This window comes from Lithobates pipiens, unplaced genomic scaffold, assembly GCF_037356315.1.
Source record: "Lithobates pipiens isolate NorthernLeopardFrog02 unplaced genomic scaffold, aLitPip1_a1.2 Scaffold_22, whole genome shotgun sequence".
Lineage (NCBI taxonomy): Eukaryota > Metazoa > Chordata > Amphibia > Anura > Ranidae > Lithobates > Lithobates pipiens.
Window position 1 is genome coordinate 93,323,877 of NW_027507784.1, and position 22,959 is coordinate 93,346,835.

The window sequence follows — 22,959 nt, forward strand, 5'->3', positions numbered from 1 at the left end:
GCTCAAACATTAGGCCCACGGAAGCCTGCCTTTTTGCAGAAAAATGTGAGCTTGGCGTGATGGAAGGTGGAGTGGAGGACAATTGTGAGGAGAGAGGAGAAGGAGAAGTAGAAGACGAGGCTGGACGGTGAGAGCCTGCAGTGTGGCTTTGTGTGTTCCGTTGCTCCCACTGGGCTCGGTGATGGCTGCTCATGTGCCTTCTTAAGGCGGTCGTCCCTAGGTGAGTATTGGGCTTACCGCGACTAACGCGTTGACTGCAAAGATTGCAGATGGCAACGCTATTGTCAGCAGCGGACACGTTAAAAAAAGCCCACACTGCGGAGCCATGTGCCGGTGTCCTGGGAGCGCCAGATGTGACCGTACATGGTCGATGACTCGCTCCTGATACATTTGCAGTCTGCTTTGTCCCTGCTGTGCAATGTAAGTCATTGCTGCTTCTCCTCCCTATCTGCTGGTCCATATCTCCCTCTGAACTCCCCTCCTCTTCCTCTCTTGTGGGCACCCACGTGACATCACTAGACACGTCATCATCAACGTCACCTTCCCCACCGCTATAAGTAGAGATCTCGGAGTAGGCAGCAACACCGGGGACCAACCTCCTCCTTGGGCTGATCTGGGTACTGGCGTCAGACTGCTGAGTAGCGCTTGTTGCTACCTCCTCTTCCTGATCCAATACCAAGAGTGGCTGCGCATCAGAAATGTCCTCTTGATATGGATCGGAAAATAATTCCAGTGACTCAAGCGGAAGGTATGTGGTGGTGGTGGTGGTGGTCGTGTTGTTGGTGGTAGTGTCTTTGGGGGTGCACATAGCAGAGAGTGAAGAAGAGGGTGCAGATCGAGAGGATGAGGAGGGTGCAGAAGAGTAAGGCTGAGCGAGCCACTCAACCAAGTCTGGTGCATCCTTTAAAGTAATTGAACGCACCTTCTGCAACTTCCCACTTTGGCTCAAGCCTGTTGCTCCTGCCCTACCCCTACCACCCCTGCGGAAGGGCCTGCCTCTTCCTCTGCATGTCATTTTTTAAATGACCCTGTGACAAAACTCTTAGTCCCTATACCGCTGAAGGACTGCTGCAGTATAGGTGAGCGGTCAGCAGTGGTGCACGTCAACCCTATCTATTGTGGACCTATAGCGGTCCTTACAGAACAGCAGACTGTACCGCACTCAAGCCTATGTACCGTAGCACCCTATACCAAGTTACCAGTCCTTATAAGAACTTTTGTGGACCAAGCAGGTTGTGTATTAGTGTTTAGCAGACTGTACGTCAGTCCCTATACCGCTGAAGGACTGCTGCAGTATAGGGCAGCGGTCAGCAGTGGTGCACGTCAACCCTATCTATTGTGGACCGATAGCGGTCCTTACAGAACAGCAGACTGTACCGCACTCAAGCCTATGTACCGTAGCACCCTATACCAAGTTACCAGTCCTTATAAGAACTTTTGTGGACCAAGCAGGTTGTGTATTAGTGTTTAGCAGACTGTACGTCAGTCCCTATACCGCTGAAGGACTGCTGCAGTATAGGGCAGCGGTCAGCAGTGGTGCACGTCAACCCTATCTATTGTGGACCGATAGCGGTCCTTACAGAACAGCAGACTGTACCGCACTCAAGCCTATGTACCGTAGCACCCTATACCAAGTTACCAGTCCTTATAAGAACTTTTGTGGACCAAGCAGGTTGTGTATTAGTGTTTAGCAGACTGTACGTCAGTCCCTATACCGCTGAAGGACTGCTGCAGTATAGGGCAGCGGTCAGCAGTGGTGCACGTCAACCCTATCTATTGTGGACCGATAGCGGTCCTTACAGAACAGCAGACTGTACCGCACTCAAGCCTATGTACCGTAGCACCCTATACCAAGTTACCAGTCCTTATAAGAACTTTTGTGGAACAAGCAGGTTGTGTGTTAGTGATTAGCAGACTGTACGTCAGTCCCTATACCGCTGAAGGACTGCTGCAGTATAGGTGAGCGGTCAGCAGTGGTGCACGTCAACCCTATCTATTGTGGACCGATAGCGGTCCTTACAGAACAGCAGACTGTACCGCACTCAAGCCTATGTACCGTAGCACCCTATACCAAGTTACCAGTCCTTATAAGAACTTTTGTGGACCAAGCAGGTTGTGTATTAGTGTTTAGCAGACTGTACGTCAGTCCCTATACCGCTGAAGGACTGCTGCAGTATAGGGCAGCGGTCAGCAGTGGTGCACGTCAACCCTATCTATTGTGGACCGATAGCGGTCCTTACAGAACAGCAGACTGTACCGCACTCAAGCCTATGTACCGTAGCACCCTATACCAAGTTACCAGTCCTTATAAGAACTTTTGTGGAACAAGCAGGTTGTGTATTAGTGTTTAGCAGACTGTACGTCAGTCCCTATACCGCTGAAGGACTGCTGCAGTATAGGTGAGCGGTCAGCAGTGGTGCACGTCAACCCTATCTATTGTGGACCGATAGCGGTCCTTACAGAACAGCAGACTGTACCGCACTCAAGCCTATGTACCGTAGCACCCTATACCAAGTTACCAGTCCTTATAAGAACTTTTGTGGAACAAGCAGGTTGTGTGTTAGTGATTAGCAGACTGTACGTCAGTCCCTATACCGCTGAAGGACTGCTGCAGTATAGGTGAGCGGTCAGCAGTGGTGCACGTCAACCCTATCTATTGTGGACCGATAGCGGTCCTTACAGAACAGCAGACTGTACCGCACTCAAGCCTATGTACCGTAGCACCCTATACCAAGTTACCAGTCCTTATAAGAACTTTTGTGGAACAAGCAGGTTGTGTATTAGTGTTTAGCAGACTGTACGTCAGTCCCTATACCGCTGAAGGACTGCTGCAGTATAGGTGAGCGGTCAGCAGTGGTGCACGTCAACCCTATCTATTGTGGACCGATAGCGGTCCTTACAGAACAGCAGACTGTACCGCACTCAAGCCTATGTACCGTAGCACCCTATACCAAGTTACCAGTCCTTATAAGAACTTTTGTGGAACAAGCAGGTTGTGTGTTAGTGATTAGCAGACTGTACGTCAGTCCCTATACCGCTGAAGGACTGCTGCAGTATAGGTGAGCGGTCAGCAGTGGTGCACGTCAACCCTATCTATTGTGGACCGATAGCGGTCCTTACAGAACAGCAGACTGTACCGCACTCAAGCCTATGTACCGTAGCACCCTATACCAAGTTACCAGTCCTTATAAGAACTTTTGTGGAACAAGCAGGTTGTGTATTAGTGTTTAGCAGACTGTACGTCAGTCCCTATACCGCTGAAGGACTGCTGCAGTATAGGTGAGCGGTCAGCAGTGGTGCACGTCAACCCTATCTATTGTGGACCGATAGCGGTCCTTACAGAACAGCAGACTGTACCGCACTCAAGCCTATGTACCGTAGCACCCTATACCAAGTTACCAGTCCTTATAAGAACTTTTGTGGAACAAGCAGGTTGTGTATTAGTGTTTAGCAGACTGTACGTCAGTCCCTATACCGCTGAAGGACTGCTGCAGTATAGGTGAGCGGTCAGCAGTGGTGCACGTCAACCCTATCTATTGTGGACCGATAGCGGTCCTTACAGAACAGCAGACTGTACCGCACTCAAGCCTATGTACCGTAGCACCCTATACCAAGTTACCAGTCCTTATAAGAACTTTTGTGGAACAAGCAGGTTGTGTGTTAGTGATTAGCAGACTGTACGTCAGTCCCTATACCGCTGAAGGACTGCTGCAGTATAGGTGAGCGGTCAGCAGTGGTGCACGTCAACCCTATCTATTGTGGACCGATAGCGGTCCTTACAGAACAGCAGACTGTACCGCACTCAAGCCTATGTACCGTAGCACCCTATACCAAGTTACCAGTCCTTATAAGAACTTTTGTGGAACAAGCAGGTTGTGTATTAGTGTTTAGCAGACTGTACGTCAGTCCCTATACCGCTGAAGGACTGCTGCAGTATAGGTGAGCGGTCAGCAGTGGTGCACGTCAACCCTATCTATTGTGGACCGATAGCGGTCCTTACAGAACAGCAGACTGTACCGCACTCAAGCCTATGTACCGTAGCACCCTATACCAAGTTACCAGTCCTTATAAGAACTTTTGTGGAACAAGCAGGTTGTGTGTTAGTGATTAGCAGACTGTACGTCAGTCCCTATACCGCTGAAGGACTGCTGCAGTATAGGTGAGCGGTCAGCAGTGGTGCACGTCAACCCTATCTATTGTGGACCGATAGCGGTCCTTACAGAACAGCAGACTGTACCGCACTCAAGCCTATGTACCGTAGCACCCTATACCAAGTTACCAGTCCTTATAAGAACTTTTGTGGAACAAGCAGGTTGTGTATTAGTGTTTAGCAGACTGTACGTCAGTCCCTATACCGCTGAAGGACTGCTGCAGTATAGGTGAGCGGTCAGCAGTGGTGCACGTCAACCCTATCTATTGTGGACCGATAGCGGTCCTTACAGAACAGCAGACTGTACCGCACTCAAGCCTATGTACCGTAGCACCCTATACCAAGTTACCAGTCCTTATAAGAACTTTTGTGGACCAAGCAGGTTGTGTATTAGTTTTTAGCAGACTGTACGTCAGTCCCTATACCGCTGAAGGACTGCTGCAGTATAGGTGAGCGGTCAGCAGTGGTGCACGTCAACCCTATCTATTGTGGACCGATAGCGGTCCTTACAGAACAGCAGACTGTACCGCACTCAAGCCTATGTACCGTAGCACCCTATACCAAGTTACCAGTCCTTATAAGAACTTTTGTGGAACAAGCAGGTTGTGTATTAGTGTTTAGCAGACTGTACGTCAGTCCCTATACCGCTGAAGGACTGCTGCAGTATAGGTGAGCGGTCAGCAGTGGTGCACGTCAACCCTATCTATTGTGGACCGATAGCGGTCCTTACAGAACAGCAGACTGTACCGCACTCAAGCCTATGTACCGTAGCACCCTATACCAAGTTACCAGTCCTTATAAGAACTTTTGTGGAACAAGCAGGTTGTGTGTTAGTGATTAGCAGACTGTACGTCAGTCCCTATACCGCTGAAGGACTGCTGCAGTATAGGTGAGCGGTCAGCAGTGGTGCACGTCAACCCTATCTATTGTGGACCGATAGCGGTCCTTACAGAACAGCAGACTGTACCGCACTCAAGCCTATGTACCGTAGCACCCTATACCAAGTTACCAGTCCTTATAAGAACTTTTGTGGAACAAGCAGGTTGTGTATTAGTGTTTAGCAGACTGTACGTCAGTCCCTATACCGCTGAAGGACTGCTGCAGTATAGGTGAGCGGTCAGCAGTGGTGCACGTCAACCCTATCTATTGTGGACCGATAGCGGTCCTTACAGAACAGCAGACTGTACCGCACTCAAGCCTATGTACCGTAGCACCCTATACCAAGTTACCAGTCCTTATAAGAACTTTTGTGGACCAAGCAGGTTGTGTATTAGTTTTTAGCAGACTGTACGTCAGTCCCTATACCGCTGAAGGACTGCTGCAGTATAGGGCAGCGGTCAGCAGTGGTGCACGTCAACCCTATCTATTGTGGACCGATAGCGGTCCTTACAGAACAGCAGACTGTACCGCACTCAAGCCTATGTACCGTAGCACCCTATACCAAGTTACCAGTCCTTATAAGAACTTTTGTGGAACAAGCAGGTTGTGTGTTAGTGATTAGCAGACTGTACGTCAGTCCCTATACCGCTGAAGGACTGCTGCAGTATAGGGCAGCGGTCAGCAGTGGTGCACGTCAACCCTATCTATTGTGGACCGATAGCGGTCCTTACAGAACAGCAGACTGTACCGCACTCAAGCCTATGTACCGTAGCACCCTATACCAAGTTACCAGTCCTTATAAGAACTTTTGTGGAACAAGTGAGTTGTGAATGTTTAGCAGACTGCAGCAGAAGGGCAGCAGTCAAGTATAATATCCTTTCTATATTTGGAAGAAAGAATATTATACATGTACAAGCCTATTACTGTACCACTGATACCAGTCCTGAAAAGAACCTTTGTGGAACTAATAATAACAGCAAGTCTTTAAAATTACCCTCACTGCCTGACAACACTGCTTCCTTCCTGTCCCTATACAAATTGGCAAAAAAAGAGAACGATTAGTGGTTACTGGAACAGCTCTTTTGTGGACCTTGATAGTAACAGCTAATGATGATGATGATGATGATGATGATGAAAGACTAATCTGGCTGTCCCTGTAGCATACACCGTCCTTTCCCTTTCTCTAAACTAACAAAAGACACTCAGGCTGCTGCAAGAATCAGCAGCACAGCAAACCTATCAACACCTAACACCTATACCAGTCCTGAAAAGAACTTTTGTGTACCAAATAGCTAGTGGTTTATCTCTCCCTACTCCACACAGGAACCTGTCCCTATCTTAACAGAAGAAAGAATGTAAAATGGCCACCGGATCGGGTGTATTTATAGGTTAGGGGGAATGTACAAGTGTCCATGTGCTGTCATGTCTCAATTGGCTGTCCTGTATCACATGATAAACGTGTCACCAAAGGTTAAAGTTCTTGTATACATTAAACACGTAAGTCCGCCGCGGCGAACGACGGAAAAAGGCGTTCGAACGTGCGGACCGCGAATGTCGGAAATTCGCCGCGAAACGACCGCCGGGCGAACCGTTCGGCCATCACTACTCCTCAAGATCCACTCAAATATTTATACCCTCCCCCAACACGTATCACTAGTAACAAAACTCCTATTGGTTTGACAGAAAAGAACATTACCATTCATACACCGCTCCCATTGCCTCTCCCTTCTCTGTTACCAGAGATGCTCCCTGATAGCAGGTAGCGAATGTGTCTGTCAGACTGGCGTTAGGACTGACAAAAAGAAAACAGAATTGTCTACCAATTCACTACTTCAGATCAGTTATTAAAATGAAGAAGTACAGCTAAAGCTCATTTGGCTGTACTTCTCCTGTGGATCATTGTGCAGCATTACAGGCCTCTCATACCTCCGCCCAGAGCACTGTGCATTACAGGCCTCTTCAGACCATCATCCAGAGCACTGTGCATTACAGGCCTCCTCAGACCATCATCCAGAGCACTGTGCATTACAGGCCTCCTCAGACCATCATCCAGAGCACTGTGCAGCATTACAGCCCTCTCCGACCACCATCCAGGCCACCATCCAAAGAACTGTGCAGCATTACAGGCCTCCTCAAACCATCCACAGAGGCTAAATCTGTATCTGTGAATTTGTTCAAACCGTACTACTATAAATAATAACGTATTCAAATTTTTTACTCCAAGAGTATATAATAAGTATGGAAATTCTAGAGAAATGCTTAAATAATGTATTACAATTGAATTAAACCCATTAGATTTTAGTAGACTAAAATGATATTATCATTTTCGTTGTGACAACAGTTTGATATAGATAGGAGATTCGACAGGACGCTGACAATAGCGATCTGTGTCCATCGAACCTGTGGTCGAATGTGCCTAACCTTAGCTCTATTAGTCCAGGATTATTCTACATAGAGACAAAAGATTTGACATAGAGAGAAAAGATTCGACATTATAGAGACAATAGCAAAAAAGGTCAAATGTGCCTAACCTAACTCTATTAGTCCAAGATTATCCGACATAGAGAGAAAAGATTCGACATGAAGATTCGACGAAGCAGTCGCCGCAAGCGGACATTTTTGGTCAAATGCTCTGCCCATAAGCTATAGAAGAATTCTAATGTTGGTTGACTAGTAATAATAATTAATAAATATAATTATTACTAGTGTCATACAACATTAGAATTCTACTATAGCTTGTAGGTGGAACATTCAACCAGAAATGTACGATTGCGGCGTCGTACGGTTTAGCTGCTCCGTTGAATCTTCTTAGAACATTCGACAGACACTTCAATGACAGATTCAACCTTAATTATTTTGGATTTTTGGACGAATGAATTTTTTAACGAAACAAAATAAATAAAAACGAATTTTGGGAGTAACTAAATACATTTATTTTTCGGACCGAAACAAAATATTTTAGTGTACTAACTACGACTAAAACTAAAACAATTGCAGATGACTAAAATGGGACTAAAACTAAAACAGCATTTTAGCCAAAAGACTAAGACCAAAACTAAATCAAAATTTGATACCAAAATTAACACTGCTGCCCAGCACTGACTGAGCAAGACAAGGTGACAATGACATCAGTTATCAGTATGACGTACATCTGGAATTTCTGGATTTCTGGCTTGATTTTCATTTAATCATATGGAAAACAAAGTGATAAGTAGGGATGCCAAGGTCAATAACTGCCCTTGTGGTGCTTCCCCAGTAGCCTTTTTTTGGGGTAAGACACAGTGCATTAATATTCATTGCAAAGCCACATGCATACCTCCCAACTTTTTGAGATGGGAATGAGGGACACCTATCAGCAAAAGTATGCAGGCATAGGACATGCCCCTTAACCACTTTCAGACCGGACCATTTTGCTGGTAAATGACCAGAGGTCTTTTTACACTTTGGCACTGCGCTGCTTTAACTGGTAATTGCGCGGTCATGCAATGTTGTACCCAAACAAAATTTGCGTCCTTTTCTTCCCACAAATAGAGCTTTCTTTTGATGGTATTTGATTGCCTCTGCGATTTTTATTTTTTGCGATATAAACGTAAAAAGACCGCAAATTTTGAAAAAAAATGATATTTTCTACTTTTTGTTATTAGAAAAATCCAATAAACTCAATTTTAGTCATACATTTAGGCCAAAATGTATTCAGCCACATGTCTTTGGTAAAAAAAAAGTCAATAATTGTATATTTATTGGTTTGCGCAAAAGTTGTCACATCTACAAACTAAGGTACGTTTTCTGGAATTTACGCAGCTTTTAGTTTACGACTGCCTATCTCATTTCTTGAGGTGCTAAAATGGCAGGGCAGTACAAAACCCCCCCCAAATGACCCCATTTTGGAAAGTAGACCCCCTAAGGAAATTGATAAGAGGCATGTTGAGCCCATTGAATATTTTATTTTTTTGCCTCAAGCGATTGAATAATGACAAAAAAAAAAATTTTTTTTTTTTTTACACAAAGTTGTCACTAAATGATATATTGCTCACACATGCTATGGGCGTATGTGAAATGACACCCCAAAATAAATTCTGCTGCTTCTCCTGAGTATGGGGATACCACATATGTGGGACTTTTTGGGAGCCTAGCCGCGTACGGGGCCCCGAAAACCAAGCACCGCCTTCAGGCTTTCTAAGGGCGTAAATTTTTGAGTTCACTTCTCACTACCTATTACAGTTTTGAAGGCCATAAAATGCCAAGATGGCACAAAACCCCCACAAATGACCCCATTTTAGAAAGTAGACACCCCAAGCTATTTGCTGAGAGGCATGTTGAGTTCATGGAATATTTAATATTTTGCCACAAGTTGCGGGAAAATTACAAACTTTTTTTTTTTTTTTTTTTTTTAACAAAGTTGTCACTAAATGATATATTGCTCATGCATGCCATGGGCATATGTGAAATGACACCCCAAAATAAATTCTGCTGCTTCTCCTGAGTACGAGGATACCACATATGTGGGACTTTTTGGGAGCCTAGCCGCGTACGGGGCCCCGAAAACCAAGCACCGCCTTCAGGCTTTCTAAGGGCGTAAATTTTTGAGTTCACTTCTCACTACCTATTACAGTTTTGAAGGCCATAAAATGCCAAGATGGCACAAAACCCCCACAAATGACCCCATTTTAGAAAGTAGACACCCCAAGCTATTTGCTGAGAGGCATGTTGAGTCCATGGAATATTTTATATTTTGCCACAAGTTGCGGGAAAATTACAAACTTTTTTTTTTTTTTTTTTTTTTTCACAAAGTTGTCACTAAATGATATATTGCTCACGCATGCCATGGGCATATGTGAAATGACACCCCAAAATAAATTCTGCTGCTTCTCCTGAGTATGGGGATACCACATATGTGGGACTTTTTGGGAGCCTAGCCGCGTACGGGGCCCCGAAAACCAAGCACCGCCTTCAGGCTTTCTAAGGGCGTTACAGTTTTGAAGGCCATAAAATGCCAAGATGGCACAAACCCCCCCCAAATGACCCCATTTTGGAAAGTAGACACCCCTAAATTTAGGGGTACACTAGTGAGACTAGGTAATAAATGGCGGGTGCCCTGAAACTATAAAAAAATAACTAACCAACCAGCGTCACCTGTAACAGTTATATGGTGATCACTGGTGAAAGGGTTAACTAGGGGGCAATTAGGGGGCTTTATGCGGTAGTATATGGGGGTCCCTGGCGCTATAAAAAGCTGCAGCGAACCTAAATACCTACCTGCCTAACTAGCGTCACCTGTGACACTAATACAGCGATCAGAAAAACGATCGCTTATTAGGCTGGGTTCACACTGGAGCGATGCGGGAACGCCACGAATGCGCGGCGGGTTCCCGCATCGCATGCCTCCCGGCGGCAGTTCACACTGCCCTATGCGAACTGCTGGGAGTGTCAGTGAAATGTTACTGACACCCCCAGATCAGTTCGCATATCGCAGTGCGATCTGCAAACTCGGATCGCATGGTGTGAACACCCATGCGATCCGATTCTGCTGCGGGCCAAAAAAAGGGTCCCGTGCGAATTTGCGGCGGGTGCGGCGGGTGCGGCGAATGGCTGAACTCGAATCGCACAGAGATCGGATGTGATTTGCACTGCAGTGCGGTGCGAATCACATCCGTTCTCATAAACCGCTGCAATGTGAACCCAGCCTTAGTGACACTGGCGACGGGGGGTGATCACGGGGTTAAACCTTTATTGGGGGGGTTAGGGGGGTACCTTAGAACTAAAGGGGGCTAACCCTAACTGCCCTAACAGTTATTAGTCACAAATGACACCCGCCGGGTGATCAGGGGGTTAAACCTTTATTAGGTAATAAATGGCGGGTGCCCTGAAACTATAAAAAAATAACTAACCAACCAGCGTCACCTGTAACAGTTATATGGTGATCACTGGTGAAAGGGTTAACTAGGGGGCAATCAGGGGGCTTTATGCGGTAGTATATGGGGGTCCCTGGCGCTATAAAAAGCTGCGGCGAACCTAAATACCTACCTGCCTAACTAGCGTCACCTGTGACACTAATACGGCGATCAGAAAAATGATCGCTTATTAGGCTGGGTTCACACTGGAGCGATGCGGAAACGCCGCGAATCCGCGGCGGGTTCCCGCATCGCATGCCTCCCGGCGGCAGTTCACACTGCCCTATGCGAACTGCTGGGAGTGTCAGTGAAATGTTACTGACACCCCCAGATCAGTTCGCATATCGCAGTGCGATCTGCAAACTCGGATCGCATGGTGTGAACACCCATGCGATCCGATTCTGCTGCGGGCCAAAAAAAGGGTCCCGTGCGAATTTGCGGCGGGTGCGGCGGGTGTGGCGGGTGCGGCGAATGGCTGAACTCGAATCGCACAGAGATCGGATGTGATTTGCACTGCAGTGCGGTGCGAATCACATTCGTTCTCATAAACCGCTGCAATGTGAACCCAGCCTTAGTGACACTGGCGACGGGGGGTGATCACGGGGTTAAACCTTTATTGGGGGGGTTAGGGGGGTACATTAGAACTAAAGGGGGCTAACTCTAACTGCCCTAACAGTTATTACAGTCACAAATGACACCAATGCAAAAAAAAAAAAATGACATTGGTGTCACTGTGACTGGGGGGCAGGGGTAATTGGGGGGGTGATCGGGGGGTAAAGGGGGGGTGTGAGTGTGCCTGGCATGTTCTACTGTGTGTGTAGAGTGTTGGTGCAACTTACTGATCCGCTCTCCTCCGTGTCGGAACGAAAAATACCGACACGGAGGAGAGAATACATCACTTCCTCTCCTGTGTTTACATTACAGGAGAGGAAGTGATGTCACCGGGGATTTCTATTCGTCGGGAGCGATCGCGAGGGGGTGGCCATGAATGAATGGCCGTCCCCTCGTCCGGGATCGCTCCCGTACGAATACCGACCGCCGCAGGCACCGGGCGGGGGCCCGATCGGGCCCCCGACCCGCGGGAGGCAAGGGACGTACATGTATGTCCTTATGCCTGCCCGTGCCATTGTACCGACGTACATCGGCGTGCGGCGGTCGGCAACTGGTTAAAGGAGAATTGTAAAAAAAAAAAAAATAAGATTGGTTAAACCCACAAGGGCTTTTTTTTACCACTACTATTCCTTTATATTGGCTTTTGGAGATTACAAATGCAGCAATTTAAAACTCAGATGAAAGGTTTAGCGCTGGAAAACACTTTTTGATAGATAAAAAGTGCATTTTTTTATACATCTATATAGATCAGACCAAAATGAGGGACAAATGAGGAGGAATGAGGGACAGGGGGACATTGCTCCAAATCAGGGACAGTCCCTCGAAATCAGGGACAGTTGGGAGCTATGGCCACATGTACATCTCTGATAGAGTAACAATGTTCATGGACCTGCCACTCCCTGTTTCTCTATCTTTTCCAGTATCTACAGAAGCTTTCAAGGACACAACACACATTCTGAATCTTTAATGTGATTAATCAGTAATTAATCAATGTGTTAGCCAAGCGTGACTTTTTTAAAGCTCCTGAGCATCTCAAGCTGTTATAGTGTTCTATTTAACATTGATAAATGGTCCTCCTGTGGTATACAGTTCATCATATGTTTTGCTATAGCGTAGTGTAACAACACATATATCACATTGTGCACATTGGTATGGATTGAGAACAAGATTATATAAACTGGAATTCCTCTATAAAACACAAGCTGTCAAAGTACGCTGAGAATGGACGTTTCTAAAGAGTCACAATACTACTGGCTCCCATATGAAGAAGCATGATTTGTATTTTGAGCAACCGCTACCCTAGACAGCGTCTGTGCATAGATATATAAAGAGTAATGGGGTGGGAGTGCAAGAAATTGTATTTTGGCTCAGCAACCAAAATGCTAATAAAGCTCTCCTAAATGTGCTTCTAGTACTATCTATCAGGCCGCGTACACACGCGGGGACTGTTCGCCCAACTTTGTCCGTCAAACAGTTTCGGCAAACAGTCCGCTCAAAATTAGCATGGACGGACATGGCCACACACGACGGACGAACAGTTTGCTGAAACCGTGCGCGATGACGTGAACGGCACGTACGACGGGACGAAAAATACGACGTCCTATACACTGCATTATAACTTTCGGCGTGAAAATCCTTTCTGAGCATGCGCGCAACTTTGTTTGACGAACAAGCCTACACACGCGGGGACTGTCCGCTGAAACAAGGTTTCAGCGGACAGTTTTTTGGAATTTCCGAAAAACCTTGTTCAGCGGACTGTTCGCTGAAACTGTCCGCTGAAAGCCCACACACGAGCGGACTGTCCGCTGAAACTTGGTTTCAGCGGACAGTTTCAGCGAACAGTCCGCGCGTGTGTACGCGGCCTCAGAGCCCTGTAGTTCGGCAACGTGTGATGAACATGAGGTCAGGAAACTGACATGGCAGCAACTGTCAGACCCCAGAAGGCCTACTAAAGCCAACCATAGACGCAAGGCCGGGACAAGGAATGGACAAGAGGGTCAGGTGCCCTGGGCAAAGCGGAGCAAGGAGGGCACAGAATGGACACAGGGCAGTAAAAACCTATTTAATGGCATGCATTAACAGCATGGGAGGGGTGCAGTTCCACATCCTTGCCCTGGGCGGTAGACGAACCTGTCCAAAGATGGTTCGAATCTTCGCAAGTTCAGCAGGGAGTGGCCACGATTCAAATCTTGTATGTGCAGAATGATTGTACCCAAGTTGATTGATCGACGAACTTGGGTACAACCAGCCTGCCAGATTTTTCATGCGTTTATTGCCAGCAGCTATAATCATTGTGTGTTCTCCCGGCCAGGACAGCTCCAACCACCACATCCCCTCCCCCGCCAGGAGAACACAATGGCTCCGCGGGAGGCACTCCCCTGTCAACCCAAGGTTACAGGAAAGAAAATCGCACCACCTATGGTCGGCTCTTAACTCTTAGCACCCTCATACAAACCAAGCAAAGCTAAACATGTGGTAAATATTAATATTTCACAGGTACGCTTTCAGTCATAATAATTTAAGCCTAAATATTCTGATTCTTGCACATGATCAATTGTGTCTGGTTCTCCTTAATACCAAATGTAAACTTTAGAATGTAAGCTCTATGAGCAGGGCCCTCCTGTACCTTTTGTATTGTACTGTAATTGTGTTGTCCCCCCCTATACATTGTAAAGCACTACGTAAACTGTTGGCGCTATATTATTATTATTATTCAGGATTTATATAGTGCCAACAGTTTGCGCAGCGCTTTACAACATGAGGGCAGACAGTACACTTACAATATAAATCAATACAGGAGGGACTAGAGGGCCCTGCTCGTTAGAGCTTACAATCTATAAATCGTGTATAATAATAATAATAATAGTGTAAACATGTAAAATCACGTATTGTTTTGAGGGTACAAATGGATTGAGCCCTTGTTCACACTGAATGCAGCTTTGAAATTGTGCGACTTCATCTGAAATCGCACTATTTTAAAGCAGCATGTCAGTGCGACTTCAGATGTGACTTTGAAGAGATCTGTGCAGCCTAATGCCAAAAGTTGCCAATAGAAGTGCGGGAACTACTTTTTCAAATTGATTTGGTACGGCAAAGTCAGCGTCACATTGGTTTGAACATGGCCATTGCCATAGGGTGCAACTTGTCATGCGATTTGACCTCTCAAAACGAATAACAAGTCACTCCAATGTGAATGAGGCCTTTCAGTCAGTGGGGTGCAAGAAAATGATAATATGCTGAACTCCTGTGTGATTCCTCTTCCTCCTCTGCATATCATTGTACGCATGAAATAGACTCACTGCAGAGGTGGTTCTGGCCAGCTCAGTAGATTGCTTTAAGAAAGACCTGGATTCTTTCCTAAATGCATATAATATAACTGGGTACCAACATTTATAGGTAAAGTTGATCCAGGGAAAATGCAAGGGCCCCTCAGGGGCTCAGGAAGGATTTTTTTCCCCTGCTGTAGCAAATTTGATCATGCTTTTCTGGGGTTTTTGGCTTCCTCTGGATCAACTGTGGGTATAGGATTGTGTATATGGGGTTGTATGATTATTATTTTTTATGGTTGAACTAGATGGACTTGTGTTTTTTGCGCAGTATGAACCACAATGGAGCCGCTAAAAATTGCCGAAGCTGAACACCTGTGAGTCAGCTGTACACGGCACCTGTAATAGGGCCCCCTTGCCACGCTTCGCTCGCCACGCTTCGGACATGGCCTCGCTGCGCTCGGCATATTTATATTCTAACTCTATGTCCACTTGTATGGTGGGGCTTTAACCTGTACTCAGGGCAGAATGTAGTGCACAGGCGCCGTGTAGAGCTGATGATCAGCTGTTCATCTTCGGAGACTTTCGGGGGCTCTGTAGTCATTCGTACCGTGCAAGTGCTGCGCCTGCACAGTACAGGGGGGACATTATCTGCCGGGAGACCTTTTTCGGCAGGACACCGGAACTTATATACTGTATGTAGCTCCTTCCCTACTCAGAAAGCCACAATTAGGCAATGCCAACAACTAATTATCCTGATAGTTGCATAGCGCCCAACTGTCCCTGATTTCGAGGGACTGTCCCTGATTTGGAGCAATGTCCCTCTGCCCCTTATTTCTCATAATTTGTCCCTCATTTTGGTCTGATAGTTGTATACAAAATGTACTTTCATCTCTTTGTAAAATCACGTATTGTTTTGAGGGTACAAATGGATTGAGCCCTTGTTCACATTGAATGCAGCTTTGAAATTGTGCGACTTCACCGTCAAGTCGCTACCGGCTCATAAATCCCCGGGCCCGGACGGTTTACCCTACGAATACTACAAAACGTTTCTGCCCCTTCTGCTCCCTTACTTGAGCAGACTGTTTAATGCGTTTCTCTTAAACACCCCGGTCCCTTCCGATATGCAACGCTCCTTCATCACCCTGATACCCAAGCCCGATAAGGACCCCATTCTCTGTGCCAATTATAGGCCCATTGCACTCCTAAATACAGATCTAAAGATCTTTACGAAGCTCCTCTCCCTCCGGCTCAATAGGGTTCTCCCCTCCCTCATCCATAAAGATCAGGTGGGATTTGTCCCTCTTCGCCAAGCCGGCGACAATACCAGAAGGGTCATAGATTTAGTCGACGTGGCGAATAGGGGGGGCACCCCGTCTTTGCTTCTGAGTTTAGATGCGGAAAAGGCATTTGATAGACTGGGGTGGCCCTTCCTGTTCGCTACGTTGCAGCACATGGGGATGAGGGGACCGTTTCTGCGGGCCATACGCCACCTTTATTCCAACCCGTCCTCCCAGGTTAAAACCCCCTTCGCCACATCCTCGGCGTTCTCGGTATCCAATGGCACGCGCCAGGGCTGCCCCCTATACTATTTGCTATCTGTGTGGAACCCCTGGCGGCGTCCATTCGGCGGAACCCGGATATCAGGGGCGTCCCGGTTCGGGACAGGGAATTTAAGGTGTCCCTGTTTGCGGACGATGTCATTCTCACCCTGACCCAGCCCAGAATATCCCTGCCTAACCTACATAGGGAGTTGGACCGCTACAGCGCCCTATCGGGCTATAAAATTAATGCATCCAAATCGGAAGCCCTACCGGTAAATATCCCGCCCCAGGAAGTTGAACATCTCCGAACCACCTTTCCGTACCACTGGAAAACCGATTCCCTGAAATACTTGGGGGTTCATATAACCCCGACCTTTGAATCTCTGTATCAGGCAAACTTCCTGCCCCTATATGGTGTTATTAGGCAATTACTTTCCCAATGGCGGAAGCACCAGATCTCCCTCTTTGGTAGGATAGCTTCGGTGAAAATGACGATTCTCCCGAAGCTCCTCTACCTTTTCCAGACCCTTCCTATCCCAGTACCATATCACCACCTGAGAAAATTACAGGCGGACCTGCTTGATTTTACGTGGAATTACAAGCGTCATAGAATCCCCCGCTCGGTCATGACAGCCTCTCGCTCGGCCGGGGGACTGGCGTTTCCGGATCTTGTAAAGTACTTCCAGGCAGCTCAGCTCCGGGCAGTGACCTCTTGGTTCACCCAGAGGTCGTACAACAGGTGGACGGAAATTGAGAAGCTCTGGATGGCTCCAGTGCATCCTAATAGTATGCTATGGAGCGCCCCAGCGTTGACTCCCCGGACCCAGCTGCTAGGATCTATGTCCCATCTACAGGGCCTATGGCGCAAGCTTACTAAGATCTATGTCTTGTCCTCGGACAAATCGCTCCTGACGTCCTTCCTGTACCACCCTAAGATGCCAGACAGTCTGACGTATGCGATGTCCCACCCCTGGTCGTCCCGAAACCTCTTCCATCTGGGGACCTTAGTGGACCCCAGATCACGGAGAATGTTGTCTTATGCTGATCTTCAGTCCAAATTTGACCTCCCGAGACAGAGCTTCTACAGCTATCTGCAGATACGGCACTTTGCCCAGACCATATCCTCTGACTTGCGATTCTCCCCTCCCTCCGCTTTTGAGACCATAATCCTAGAGGGCATGGCCCAAAGAGGATTGATATCAGCTATATATAAAATCCTTAATGCACCCCCGTTAACTTCGGCATGCAGACATGCTTACATGCTCAAGTGGGAGGAACAGCTGGGGGAGGAGCTAACGGATGAGCAATGGCAGACGATATGGTCCCAGGCCTCGAAAAGCTCTCTATGCACACTCTACAGGGAGAACGCGTACAAAATTTTGTTCTTCTGGTACATGACCCCAGACATCCTTCACGCCATTTACCCTACTACCTCTGACAGATGCTGGAGGTGCTTGACCCACAAGGGCACGTTGTTCCACATTTTCTGGCAATGTCCCCTGGTGGTTCCCTTCTGGGAGGGGGTCCGGCGCCTTTTGTCGGATCTCTTGGACCGGCGGGTGGTCCTGGACCCTAAGACCTTCTTGTTGGGCATCCCTTTCCCTAAATTGACGAAGTCCCGCAAGACATTGTCACGACATATCCTGACAGCGGCGAGATGCCTAATAGCACTACATTGGAAAAGGGCACTGCCCCCCGCTCTCGGAGCACTCCATGCTAGAGTTCAGGACGTGGAGTTGATGGAGAGGATGACCGCCAGGATACGGGACAGGCTTGAGGCCCATGATGTGGTCTGGAGCCCATGGAACCTACGGGAGCTCCGGAGGTGAAAATGCCGCAGGGACCACACACGGTGACTATACCCCCTACCTTTCCTTACCCCTCCTTCCCCACGTTCCCCTATCCCTCCTTTTTCTTTTCTCTTCTCTTTATCTCCTTTGCTATTCTCTCTCTCATCCTCCTTACCCCTCTTACTTCCTATCCTTCTCGTCTCTCCTCTTGTTCTTCCTCTCTCTCTACTGCTTGGTACTCCTATATCTCTCTGCCAGTCTCTTTCACCCTTTTCCTCATGGCTGGTGTTCCTATGTGCCTTGCTGCTCCTCTAGCACACTACTTCGTAGATGCTGCTACTCATGAGAGGTTAATACTGTTGGTAGCTGTTTATGATCGGGTGAGGGGCTACCCTACTGGACCCTAAGGTGGGCAACACCACTTGTTGATTAACAGGGTCGGCCCGATTGTTCGCGGGGGGCCCCCCCGGGGCTGGCGGTTGCCGGCCCTGGGGGGCCTACTGGAACGGGCCACTGGTTGGGTGGTCCCTGCAGCCCTCTCTTCTCTGTTCTGACTGTTCTACTATGTTGTAGTAATGCATGACGTGTAATGCACTCTTTGAATATAAATAAATATATTATTTGATAAAAAAAGAAATTGTGCGACTTCATCTGAAATCGCACAATTTTAAAGCAGCATGTCAGTGCGACTTCAGATGCAGCTGCAGAGCGCAGCTGGAGCGCACGCCGTTCGATCAGGGTGACTACCCTTGTGGATTGGCGAACCGGGCTGGTGCTAAAGTTCTTTCAAGCCTCCGTCCATGCAAGGAGGCTAACTGTTTGATGAAGATAAGTAGCTTTGCATCCAGTATATGGGTAGCCTGCAGTGCCTAAAAAACGGGACCCCCTAAACTTTAGGAGAAGGACAGAGAATTGGGGACTTAGGCTCCATATAACTGTGTATAGTGCTGGTTTGCACAAAAAAGGACTGTACCGCTGCTTTTAAGCATATACTTTTTACTTTATTTTTATTTTTTTGATTTTTTCTGACTTTTATTTTATTTTACTTTGTCATTTTTATTGGTATACTCTTTTGAGCTGCATCATTGGTACATATATACTAAATTTACAGGCTCACAGTGCAATTGGTGTAGATCGCACCTTTGGTTTAAGGGGACTTTTTTGTAAAAAAACCTTTTTTGCACAAAGCGCTGTAAAATAATTTTTTAACATATGCAAAAGCTCTCTTTTTTGTAATTATATAACATTTTTGTAATAAAGCATATTTTAAGTGATTATTAGTCCTCTGCTATATATATATAAAAAAGGCATATACATTTTTGCAGAAGCTACTAATTTGTAGAAGCCTTTTTGAAGAACCTTTTTTGTAGCCCGTTTCCCTTTCTCTCAAGTGGTCAGTTATTGAGAATACTACACCAGGAGCAGATTTTTTCTTTCTTGAGGACCCATTGGTGGATAACAAAGCCTCCTTCTCTCATCATTTCCAATAAACCCTGGGGAGGACCAGTTGAAGACAGAGCTAATTAGAAGAATCCTCAACCTAGTGGAACACAGATTACAGGCAATATACCCCCTAGGGGGTGCGTGGATTCGGTGAGTGGGGACCCTTGAGGGGGAACGAGCACGGAAGTCACCAATAAGCAGGCCTAATCACAAAAGTCACCTTCCTGTTATTTGAAAAAGAATAATCGCACAGTTGAAAATACCTGATAAGAGACTTTTGTGTGGACTTTATATATATATATCTATTGATATTCTGATCTTATTCACATTTTTTCTAGGTTTTTGTATTTTTTTACATTCGTAAGGGGGTTAGAATTACCCCGCACATTCGTTTTATTTTTTATCTCATTTTTTATTTTTATTTTTATTTTTCATGGTTTTGGTTGTCTTTGTTTCTCTACTGCAATAACTTTTTTCACTCACTGGGGTATTATAGTGGAAATATAAATTGTGCACAGTGAAAGTAATTATTAGCACAGGAACTGCGCTAGCGCAGTCGATTATAGGTGTTATATTTTCCCCTATAAGGGGCTTTGTACACGGAGTGCGTTTGTTTTTGTTTAGTATACTAATATTTTTAGTATCACAAAAATTAGTATCACAAAAATATTTTGAGCATTGCTTGGGATTTTTGGATTTCATATGTGGTTTTGGGTGCTTTAGGGTTTAATTTATTTATTAATTATCCCTTTGGGATTCTGACTGATTGACTACGTTGGTGAATAACTGAACGTGTCCACCTTTTTTCGAGGTTATCCAACGTAGGGTAATCAATATAATTGGTTTGTAGTGGCACGTGGTTGAATTTGGGTTAACAGAAAAAATTTGTTGGACATAAACACAAATAAATTGGGACATTATAGCAAACACATATTGGGTTGCACAGAGCCTATAGGGAAGATAAAAGGTAATATAAGGTTTGAGGTAGCGCCATTAGCCCATCACTACTATTTAATGTATACAAAATGTACTTTCATCTCTTTGTAAAATCACGTATTGTTTTGAGGGTACAAATGAATTGAGCCCTTGTTCACATTGAATGCAGCTTTGAAATTGTGCGACTTCATCTGAAATCGCACAATTTTAAAGCAGCATGTCAGTGCGACTTCAGATGCAACTTTGAAGAGATCTGTTCAGCCTAATGCCAAAAATTGCCAATAGAAGTGCGGGAACTACTTTTTCAAATTGATGTCGTGACGCAAAGTCAGCGTCGCATCAGTTTGAACATGGCCATTGCCATAGGGCGTGACTTGTCATGCGATTTGACCTCTCAAAACGCATAACAAGTCACTCCAATGTGAATGAGGCCTTACAGTCAGTGTGATGCAAGCAAATGAAAATATGCTGCACTCGTGTGTGATTCCTCAAAAAGTGTTTCCCAGTGCTAAATCTTTCATTTGATTTCTAAATTGCTGCATTTGTAAATTCCAAAAGCCAATATAAAGGAATAGTAGTGGTAAAAAAAAGCACTTGTGGGTTTAACCAATCTTGTTTTTTTGCACAATTCTCCTTTAAGGAGGCGTGGTAAGGGGTGTGTCCTATTCCTGAATACTTTTGCTGATAGGTGTCCCTCATTCCCATCTCAAAAAGTTGGGAGGTATGTAGTTGGGTTTGTCAGGGAAACTCACTTGCATATTGAGTGCAGCAGGTACCAAAACTGTTTACTACAACATGGTCATGCATGTATATGTTTTTTTGTTTTTTTTAAATAAATCCGGTGTTCCCTTAATTTGTGAAAACTCTAAGGCCGCGTACACACGGGCGGACTGTTCGCCCAACTTTGTTCGTCAAACAATCCGACAAACAGTCCGCTCAAAATTTGCATGAACGGACTTGACCACACACGATGAACGAACAGTCCGCTGAAAGCGTGCGCGATGACGTGAACGGCACGTACGACGGGACGAGAAATTCGACGTCCAATACACTGCAATGCAACCTTCGCCGTGTAAATCCTTTCTGAGCATGCGCGAAACTTAGTTTGTCGAACAAGCCTACACACGAGCGGACTGTCCGCTGAAACCAAGTTTCAGCGGACTGTCTTACGGAAATTCCGAAAAACTTTGTTCGTCAGACTGTCCGCTGAAACTGTCCGCTGAAGCCCACACACGAGCGGACTGTCCGCTGAAACACTGTTCAGCGGACAAAGTTGGGCGAACAGTCCGCCCGTGTGTACGCGGCCTTACATTGATACCTATACTGTATCACTTACTTTTTGTTTATGCCATCCAGGGCTTTTGTGAGTTTGCTGGAAACCTTTTCAAGTCCTTTAGCATAACTTAACTCCAGGGAAGCTCTGTGAAATTAAATGTAAGAGGCTATTAAAGGGTAATTTATTCAAAGTGTTATATCAGCAAAAAAAATACCATGCCATATATCTCTGCAATAGATGCACATATCCCCCTGTTTTATCTCTTTAAATATCTTGCAAATACAGAAAAATACAGTAACATATCTGTTGATTTTCCAAAAATGCCCTCAGCTCAGGTCTACCGTACCTTGATAAAACAGCATTTTTGTGGACTACGTGGTGTCAGCCCTGCCCAGTTATTTTGAGCTAAATTATTAAAAAGTGGTTGTAAACCCACATGAAAAAACAAACAAAAAACACCTTCAAGACAAAAGGCATAATGAGCTAGTATGCATAGCATACTAGCTCATTATGTAATACTCACCTGAGATCGAAGCCCCCGCTGTGGTGCCCGTACACAGCACCGGCTGGCGACATTTCTTCCCGGAGTTACTTCCAGGTATTGCGGCTCCGGCGCTGTGATTGGCCGGAGCCACAATGATGCCACTCCCGCTCAAGCGCGGGGGAGCCGCCGGTAATGGCGCACTCACTGAAGCAAACAGCATGTACATGCCATTGCTTCAGTGCGCATGTGCCAATGATGTCGGCACATGCAGATACAGGGGACATCTCCTAAACCATATCCGGGGTAGCTACAGGTAAGCCTTATCATAGGCTTACCTGTAGCAAAAAGTGGATTGTAAGGGTTTAAAACCAGTTTAAACCATCCCACTCTACTACAGTGCCTTCAAAAAGTATTCATACCCCTTGAAATTTTCCACATTTTGTCATGTTACAACCAAAAACGTAAATATTTTTTATTGGGATTTTATGTGATTGACCGTTACAGCTGCAAGTCTTTTTGGGTATGTCTCTACCAGCTTACTTTTACTTTTTCAAGGAACTGTATCTCTATAACAGGGGTCGCCATACTTTCTAAGCAACGGGCCAGTTTACTGTCCTTCAGGATTTACAAAGGCTGTGCTGGGGCCAGTGGGAGTAGAAAATACATCAGCATCAGTGCCCCATTATTG

At 46.1% G+C, this 22,959-nt stretch overlaps 1 protein-coding gene across 1 annotated transcript in view; it reads right to left on the reverse strand.

Annotated features, from left to right (window-relative positions):
• Positions 1-22,959, reverse strand: part of NOSTRIN (nitric oxide synthase trafficking) — a 121,968-nt gene that overhangs the window by 86,264 nt on the left and 12,745 nt on the right. The window contains exon 3 of the mRNA XM_077447908.1: positions 21,848-21,931. Coding sequence (XP_077304034.1) covers positions 21,848-21,931 — 84 coding nt within the window. The remainder of the gene's footprint in view (positions 1-21,847; positions 21,932-22,959) is intronic.